Here is a 9,196-nt window from a genome sequence, read left to right as displayed (position 1 = left end):
GAAGATTTCAGCTGGCCCCGCCCCCTCTCAGCCTAGTATAAATAACATGTGATCAACCTACACAGCTCTCATTCCCCAGCACATTATCCATTCCTAGAATTCATTCCTACCGCTTCATCTGTGCGCCTCAGAATTCCCAGCAGCCACCATGAGGAATCCTCCCAGCAGACTCAGAGCTTCTCCATCACAGCAGCACACCTGCAGCCAGACACACGGTTACCTGAGCCCCGTCCACCTGTGGCAGTCCTGCAGCTGCCCTGCCCTACAGTCATTCTATAGAAGGGGGGGTCAAACTCAGTCACAGCAGGGGCCGGATTCTGGATTCAGGACTAACACGAGGGCCTAACAGGGTCAGCTTTTTAACCAGAAACTGTCAACCTCATTTCACCGAAATAAAATATATATATATATAAAAAACTTAGCACTGATGATAAATGATTTTGACATTTAAAAAGTTAAAAAGATAAGTTTAAAGGCTCACAGTCTGAGAAAAGTAAATGTATTAGTTCAGAAAGGTCAAAATATGAAAATGACATTGAAAAATAATGTTTTTAATAGCAAATATATTAGAAAGAAAGTCAAAATTATGAGTTTAAAAGGTCAAAATAAGAAATAAAATTGTAATCATGAAATTAAAAGGCAAAATATGATTTAAAATTTAAAATTGTGAGTCTAAAAGGTCAAACTACAGGATTATGAAGTTGAAAATATGAGATGAAATACAAATAATTGGTTAAAAAGGTCAAAATATCACTTAAAAATTAGAATTATGAATCTTAAAGCTCAAAATATGATATGAGAAGTCAAAATTATGAGTTGAAATGCTCAAAGTATGAAATTAAAAGTCAAAATCCTAAGTTTGAGTCCTGATTGTGAGATGCTATATTGAAAATGTGAAATTAAAACAAAAATTAATTTCTTTTCTCACATTCCTGACTTCTTATCTAAATATTTTTACCCCTAACTTTTTTAAGATTTTATGACTTAACAAGGATATCTTAAATCATCAGGATAAGTTCACATGTTTATACTTGAGGAAATCTGCAGAACTCAGACTGATGGGACAGTTGGAACAGAAATATCAGATCATCTTACAGGCCAGATTTAACTGTTCCATGGACCGGATTTGGCCCCCGGGCCTTGAGTTTGACACCTGTGTTCGATAGCAATAGTAATGTGTTAGAATGGTTGCTAAACGCTCGTCTGTGGCAGGAGATGCAGAGCCTGCTGACGACCCAGAGCCAGAACTGCTACAGAGAGCAGATCCAAAAGGAGATGTTGACCCGGTTGGCCTGGAGGAGACGCTATGCTGAGCTTTACCCCTCCTGCTACAATCCTGGAAACATCAACACAAAAACACCCCAGCAACCCCATCTACCTGCAGACCCCCGGTGAGCTGATGCACGTTTGAGCTGCATTTGGATGGAGTTTCATGTAAACTGTAGCTCTGTCTGCAGTTCTAGTATCTGAGTAAACTGTAGCTCTGTCTGCAATTCTAGTATCTGAGTAAACTGTAGCTCTGTCTGCAGTTCTAGTATCTGAGTAAACTGTAGCTCTGTCTGCAGTTCTAGTATCTGAGTAAACTGTAGCTCTGTCTGCAGTTCTAGTATCTGAGTAAACTGTAGCTCTGTCTGCAGTTCTAGTATCTGAGTAAACTGTAGCTCTGTCTGCAGTTCTAGTATCTGAGTTAACGTAGCTCTGTCTGAAGTTCCAGCATCTAAGTAAACTGTAGCTCTGTCTGCAGTTCTAGTATCTGAGTTAACGTAGCTCTGTCTGCAGTTCTAGCATCTGAGTAAACTGTAGCTCTGTCTGCAGTTCTAGTGTCTGAGTAAACTGTAGCTCTGTCTGCTGTTCTAGTGTCTGAGTAAACTGTAGCTCTGTCTGCAGTTCTAGTGTCTGAGTAAACTGTAGTTCTGTCTGCAGTTCTGGTGTCTGAGTAAACTGTAGCTCTGTCTGCAGTTCTAGTGTCTGAGTAAACTGTAGCTCTGTCTGAAGTTCTAGTGTCTGAGTAAACTGTAGCTCTGTCTGCTGTTCTAGTGTCTGAGTAAACTGTAGCTCTGTCTGCAGTTCTAGTATCTGAGTAAACTGTAGCTCTGTCTACAGTTCTAGTGTCTGAGTAAACTGTAGCCCTGTCTGCAGTTCTAGTGTCTGAGTAAACTGTAGCTCTGTCTGAAGTTCTAGTGTCTGAGTAAACTGTAGCTCTGTCTGCAGTTCTAGTGTCTGAGTAAACTGTAGCTCTGTCTGAAGTTCTAGTGTCTGAGTAAACTGTAGCTCTGTCTGCAGTTCTAGAGTCTGAGTAAACTGTAGCTCTGTCTGCTGTTCTAGTGTCTGAGTAAACTGTAGCTCTGTCTGAAGTTCTAGTGTCTGAGTAAACTGTAGCTCTGTCTGCAGTTCTAGTATCTGAGTAAACTGTAGCTCTGTCTGCAGTTCTAGTGTTTGAGTGAACTGTAGCTCTGTCTGCAGTTCTAGAGTCTGAGTAAACTGTAGCGCTGTCTGCAGTTCTAGTATCTGAGTAAACTGTAGCTCTGTCTGCAGTTCTAGTATCTGAGTAAACTGTAGCTCTGTCTGCAGTTCTAGTATCTGAGTAAACTGTAGCTCTGTCTGAAGTTCTAGTGTCTGAGTAAACTGTAGCTCTGTCTGCAGTTCTAGCGTCTGAGTAAACTGTAGCTCTGTCTGCAGTTCTAGTGTCTGAGTAAACTGTAGCTCTGTCTGCAGTTCTAGCGTCTGAGTAAACTGTAGCTCTGTCTGCAGTTCTAGTGTCTGAGTAAACTGTAGCTCTGTCTGCAGTTCTAGTGTCTGAGTTAACTGTAGCTCTGTCTGCAGTTCTAGTGTCTGAGTAAACTGTAGCTCTGTCTGCAGTTCTAGTGTCTGAGTAAACTGTAGCTCTGTCTGAAGTTCTAGTGTCTGAGTAAACTGTAGCTCTGTCTGCAGTTCTAGTGTCTAAGTAAACTGTAGCTCTGTCTGCAGTTCTAGTATCTGAGTAAACTGTAGCTCTGTCTGCAGTTCTAGAGTCTGAGTAAACTGTAGCTCTGTCTGCAGTTCTAGTATCTGAGTAAACTGTAGCTCTGTCTGCAGTTCTAGTATCTGAGTAAACTGTAGCTCTGTCTGCAGTTCTAGTGTTTGAGTGAACTGTAGCTCTGTCTGCAGTTCTAGAGTCTGAGTAAACTGTAGCTCTGTCTGCAGTTCTAGTATCTGAGTAAACTGTAGCTCTGTCTGCAGTTCTAGTATCTGAGTAAACTGTAGCTCTGTCTGCAGTTCTAGCATCTGAGTAAACTGTAGCTCTGTCTGAAGTTCTAGTGTCTGAGTAAACTGTAGCTCTGTCTGCAGTTCTAGTGTCTGAGTAAACTGTAGCTCTGTCTGCAGTTCTAGTATCTGAGTAAACTGTAGCTCTGTCTGCAGTTCTAGAGTCTGAGTAAACTGTAGCTCTGTCTGCAGTTCTAGTATCTGAGTAAACTGTAGCTCTGTCTGCAGTTCTAGTATCTGAGTAAACTGTAGCTCTGTCTGCAGTTCTAGTGTTTGAGTGAACTGTAGCTCTGTCTGCAGTTCTAGTGTCTGAGTAAACTGTAGCTCTGTCTGCAGTTCTAGTATCTGAGTAAACTGTAGCTCTGTCTGCAGTTCTAGTATCTGAGTAAACTGTAGCTCTGTCTGCAGTTCTAGTATCTGAGTAAACTGTAGCTCTGTCTGCAGTTCTAGTGTCTGAGTAAACTGTAGCTCTGTCTGCAGTTCTAGCGTCTGAGTAAACTGTAGCTCTGTCTGCAGTTCTAGAGTCTGAGTAAACTGTAGCTCTGTCTGCAGTTCTAGAGTCTGAGTAAACTGTAGCTCTGTCTGCAGTTCTAGCGTCTGAGTAAACTGTAGCTCTGTCTGCAGTTCTAGTGTCTGAGTAAACTGTAGCTCTGTCTGCAGTTCTAGCGTCTGAGTAAACTGTAGCTCTGTCTGAAGTTCTAGTGTCTGAGTAAACTGTAGCTCTGTCTGCAGTTCTAGTGTCTGAGTAAACTGTAGCTCTGTCTGCAGTTCTAGTATCTGAGTAAACTGTAGCTCTGTCTGCAGTTCTAGAGTCTGAGTAAACTGTAGCTCTGTCTGCAGTTCTAGTATCTGAGTAAACTGTAGCTCTGTCTGCAGTTCTAGTATCTGAGTAAACTGTAGCTCTGTCTGCAGTTCTAGTATCTGAGTAAACTGTAGCTCTGTCTGCAGTTCTAGTATCTGAGTAAACTGTAGCTCTGTCTGCAGTTCTAGTGTCTGAGTAAACTGTAGCTCTGTCTGCAGTTCTAGTATCTGAGTAAACTGTAGCTCTGTCTGCAGTTCTAGTATCTGAGTAAACTGTAGCTCTGTCTGCAGTTCTAGTATCTGAGTAAACTGTAGTTAGGGGCTCGGGGCAACGACACGAGCCACGAGTCACTATTGTTCTTCCGTGCATTTCTGTTTTCTTTTCTCCATCTTGTGGACAAAAATTCATGTGCTACTCCTCCTAGGGCTTTTTAGAAAACCCCTACAAATTATACATCAAAACGTGTGGTTTGTTCCCGATCTGTGTGCTATGATTTTTCGAAGAGATTTGCAGCTTTTTTTTAGAGGGACGATGAAACCACAAAAATAGGGTTTTTACCACCCCTACTGCTTTGCCATACTTTCACCTACACGGATCATTCAAACTCTAAACGCAGGTATTTTTGTCCTGTCTTCAGGAATGTCTTTGTTATGATGATGGGGTTTATGGTTTTCGATAGATGAGTCTTCCAACTCCTGTGCATTTAGCGAAAATGCTTAAAAATCGCCCTGCTAGAGTGGGTGATGTCCTCACCCCAGAGGCTGGTAGAGCTGACACATCAACTGGGAATTTTGCAAACAACTAGTGACTACAGCCATAAATCTAACACCACACACATAAAATATATATCAAAATGGAGGAAATCTGTACCGCTACTGTCAAACCAAGAACCAAAGCCATATCATGTGCAGTTTTGGCGTGAGAGGACCAACTGTCCCAAGTACGCTGACACCTCTCTCGTCTGCTGCAATGTTACAGAATCTGATAATTTTGTCATCAGAGTCAGAAAGATGCCCGTTTTTAGCTCGCCCCCTGGCCTCATTTCTTGCACAATCAACACCAAAATAACATCACTGATAGTTCAAGGCCTGCAGATGCTCACGCTGAAATCCGTTCGATGATAGCATGTACAGTGTTCACACAAAGAGAGGAGAAAGAGACTGTGTTCACAAGCAAAATCACCCAAAACTGCTCTCTTCTCTCACAGGTGTAACTGCTCTCTGTGATCACTGATGATGATGTCATTGCTGATTAACACACATACAGCCCTCAATGAGCTTTGATCACGCACACACATGGAGCTGTTCCAATAAAGCACCCCATTTAAACACTGCTTTAACATGATGGTGGGACTGTGGGTGACTTCTCATCCACATACAGTCCCCCATAAAGTCTTTGGCGACGTCAGTCGCCAAAGACAGCCACACATATATCCCATATGAAGTGAATGGGAGAGATTGTGCATTTGTGTGTGTTAGCACACGAAGCGCGCATGCGTGTGTGTTGTCTTGACTTTGGTGACATCAATCAAAATAAGAACCCACAATCCTTTCTCAATAAAAGTTTTTCATGTGTTCAAATGGAGCTGGAAATGATAAAATTCATCTCTTCTGCTCCTGCTCTCATCAAGACCTTGACAGGAACTGCATGTCTGTATAGAATCCAATTAAAGGACTCTATTTCACAGGGAGGGCCAACACCACCAGGTATATCAAGAAGACAGCTGAAGCTCAGGTGCCAGGTGATCAGCATCAGCTATTCAGGCCATACATGACTAAAACACATGAATGAAGCCTCCTGTCATGTACAGTGTTTCTCAACCATTTCACCGTGTCATTGGTCAGCTACATGCTGCTTCAGCCTGGACTTGGACATGACCTTGTAATGACAAGTCAGGTCTATTGTCAGGAATGACCTTGCGATGAAACCCGCACGCCCCCCGAGCCCCTCTTACGATTTCCGTTCGTGGAAATTGTCTAGTTCTGTCTACAGTAAACTGTAGCTCTGTCTGCAGTAGCTCTGTCTGCAGTTCTAGTAGCTGAGTAAATTGTAGCTTGTGGGTTGCAAAAGTACACTAGGGAAAAAAAATGCGACAAAACTCTAAACTCTACAGAAGCCCTAAGTGGACATACAGTAATTTCATACATGTATTTTTTTTAGGTTTACCTATGATCATGAGTAAAATTCTGTATTTTTCTCAAGATTTCTACTTATTTATCTCCCTTTTGTTGGGAGATAAAGCTAGTTTACCCAAGATAACAAGGGAATTTTTAGAGAAATTACCAAACTTCTATGCTATCTCTGGAAAATGGAGTAAAATAAGATGTATGCATGCAAATCCTTTAGTAATTATGTGCTTTTCTAATGTGTTTGTTAGTCCTGTCTCTTAGGTGGCTTTCACACTAGGGGCCCGGTCCCGGATCCCAGTGCACTTGAGCCCAAAGTCCGGTTCATTTGGGTAGTGTGAATGCAAATGAACCGCTCCCAGGCACCGGGCTTGGGCCCACTTGGGGAGGTGGTCTCGAATCACGCCGCGGCACGGTTCGAAACAACTGGGCCTAATGTGAAAGCGCCCAAAGTGAAATAAGTTTTTCTATTTAGAACCCAAACATCAACATTTTTTGGCATGCTCTTATGTCTTCATGGTGTAATCGTAGCCAGGAATACTGACTAACCAGTGACGACTAATTTATGCATTCATGCAATTCTTTCTTTTTTTTTTTTTTCTTTTTTTGGGTCGTGATTTCTCTTGAGGAGGACTTGGTGGGTCCTGATGCCTGACTAGTTGAGAACTACTGCTCTAAGAGGACAAACAGTATAATAAAACACATTTTTTAAGGTTTTCTTTTATAAAGAGTAAATTCCAGTATCTTCCTCGAGAATTCTTATTTTTCTTCTTTTCTTTGTATTACCAAAATGTTAGTTTTTATCTCATTTTCAGACTTTTTTGTGTAAATGTTTTTGTCTAAACATTAAAGGTCACATATTTTATATTATATTATTATATTATATATTTTTCTTTGAAAATGTTAATAAAAATTTGATTGCAAAAAAAAAAAAGGTCACATATTTGACCCCTTTAAGACAATTTTAGATCTGTCTCAGAGGTCCCCAAAACATGCCTCTGAAGTTTATTGCTGTAAAAACATTTCAGTATTGGATGTTTGTATGTCTAAAAACCCCCTCTGTTTCAGCCCTGCTCAGAACGAGCTGTTTCTGTGTCTGTAGCTTTTAATGTTAATGAGCTGCCTGCCAGATTCTTGGGGGGATTGTGGACAGACCAGGGGTACATATATATTTTGCTAGAATAGCCTGAAAAGTGACTTTTCCATAATATGTGACCTTTGAATTGTTTTATCTCGTTGCCCCACCCAGGGCTGTGCCTCCTACCGTTACCAGCACACCAGAGAAGAAGAGTGACCTCCTTCATCCTCCTCCTTCTGTCGCCTCCTCAGAAGAAGGACAGCTCAGTGTCGCCCCCCTGATGAGACCCGTGTCTCCACAGACCAGAATGGCTCTCTATCAGGAATCCTCTCACCATGTATGAACCACTGCTGTTCAGCCTCCACTGTCCTCTCTGTAATCAAAGATGAGAACTGCTCCTTTAGCACCAGTCTGCAGTTTTCAGTTTACATTTCAGACCTCTCAGTCTTAGTCTTAGTGTTAAAGCTGTGCCTTTTGACTTATTTACTAAGTTTAAGTGCACACGCTTTTTTATGGAGCTTTAACAAAGAATCACACGGCCCACCTGTGGTGCAACACGGAGACAGACCCACATTCAAACCAACAACTAAACTGTGATTCCCCAGTAAATTACACACACGTGTCATCTTGTTAATTATGAGGAGGGAGAAGAGCTTAAAAGATATCTTACTTTGTTCTGACTATTTCTGCTAATGATATCCTAACCCTCTCTAAATCCATTCCTGTAATGTGCACAAAGGCAAAGAATCACGTCTTAGTAGGCAGCACAAAACACTGACTCTGTGGCCGACTCTTTAGAGCTCATAGCGAATCAAACACATTAGACTCGGATGCGACGTCATTCCCAGCTCGGACATCCGACTTCTGACTTAAATGGAGCTCAACAGAAGTCCCTGAATCATGACTTGGCACACAATCTTTTCATATTTATGGTTTTTCCATGGCACCAGTTTCGAACCAGTATACCTAAGAAGTCTACTGAGAGAGAACAAGGACAATTGGAGCAACGATGTGGCGTGAAAATCAACACAGACAGACACGATGCAAATTATAGTGGCATGATTGTAAACTAGCTGACTTTTACACCAACACATGTAGACAGCAGTCAGTCATTTCTTCTTCATTTCTGCCAAATGTTGAAACATGACGTATTTTAATCCTCTTTTAGTTATTCTAATGAAGCGTGTTCTTCAGGGTAAAGGGCGCAGCCTGTACCTGCAGAGACGAGGACGAATCAGACCTGAGGACAAGTTCGACTTTCCCGTGCTCTCGTCCTGGGAGTATGGATGGAGGCTGGGTAGGATCAAGACCCTGACTAGCTTCCAGACTGGATATGTACTTGCTGTTTGTCTCAGCTGGTAAAAATACTCTCCAGTTCTTTCCCTCCAGATTGACCTTTTCTGTCATGATCCTCAGGTGACTACACTCTGGATTACAGAACGCCGTCCCGCGCCAAATCCTCAGTGGTGAAGAACACGTTTTACGCCAGGAACGGCGTGTTCAGCGACCCTTCAGCCACCGACACTCTGGGCTGAAATCAGACATGCGGATCGCTCCTTATGAGGGTTTAGAGTAGCACATATAATCCTGTTTTATAGAATATAGAGCTGATAATGTAAATCAGCAGTTCACAGCTTTGGAGGATAAGGGGAAAATTTTAAAAAGATCATGACTAACTGCAAATTTCTCAGCAGAATGGTAAATCTTGTACTTTTGGACTCTTATCCTGGCTAAAATATTTTTCCTCCAATTCTGTTTGGTGTGGGTTTCAGTCCTCTACTTCCTGTCTGTCCGCCACACACACAGGAGTAAGGTTAAGTGTCTAACAACCTGATATTGTGTAATTGATTATTAATGAACCTCATTCAGAAAGTTGTTCACCCGATACCTCAGAGTTTTAAATAGTTGGCCACTGTAGGAAATGTTACACAGCACTGCTTAATTTTT

At 41.9% G+C, this 9,196-nt stretch overlaps 1 protein-coding gene across 1 annotated transcript; it reads left to right on the top strand.

Annotated features, from left to right (window-relative positions):
* The first annotated feature begins 1,215 nt into the window (after positions 1-1,215).
* LOC121503811 (protein ATP6V1FNB) lies at positions 1,216-8,784 on the top strand. Its single transcript, XM_041778377.1, has 4 exons — positions 1,216-1,391; positions 7,421-7,586; positions 8,444-8,546; positions 8,666-8,784. The coding sequence occupies exons 1-4, from the start codon at positions 1,216-1,218 to the stop codon at positions 8,782-8,784; spliced, it is 564 nt and encodes a 187-aa protein (XP_041634311.1).
* Positions 8,785-9,196: the final 412 nt, after the last annotated feature.

The sequence above is a fragment of the Cheilinus undulatus genome, linkage group 3 (assembly GCF_018320785.1).
Source record: "Cheilinus undulatus linkage group 3, ASM1832078v1, whole genome shotgun sequence".
In the NCBI taxonomy this organism is placed as follows: domain Eukaryota; kingdom Metazoa; phylum Chordata; class Actinopteri; order Labriformes; family Labridae; genus Cheilinus; species Cheilinus undulatus.
Note: the sequence above shows the minus strand (reverse complement) of the source record. Positions and strands in the feature narration are given on the sequence as shown.

What these genes read in the sequence shown, in the direction of transcription:
- LOC121503811 (XM_041778377.1), top strand. Translation starts at nt 1,216, where the DNA reads ATGCAGAGCCTGCTGACGACCCAGAGCCAGAACTGCTACAGAGAGCAG. An exon ending in CATCTACCTGCAGACCCCCG is followed by an intron (nt 1,392 to 7,420) that starts GTGAGCTGATGC and finishes TGCCCCACCCAG; the next exon opens with GGCTGTGCCTCCTACCGTTA. An exon ending in ATCAGGAATCCTCTCACCAT is followed by an intron (nt 7,587 to 8,443) that starts GTATGAACCACT and finishes CGTGTTCTTCAG; the next exon opens with GGTAAAGGGCGCAGCCTGTA.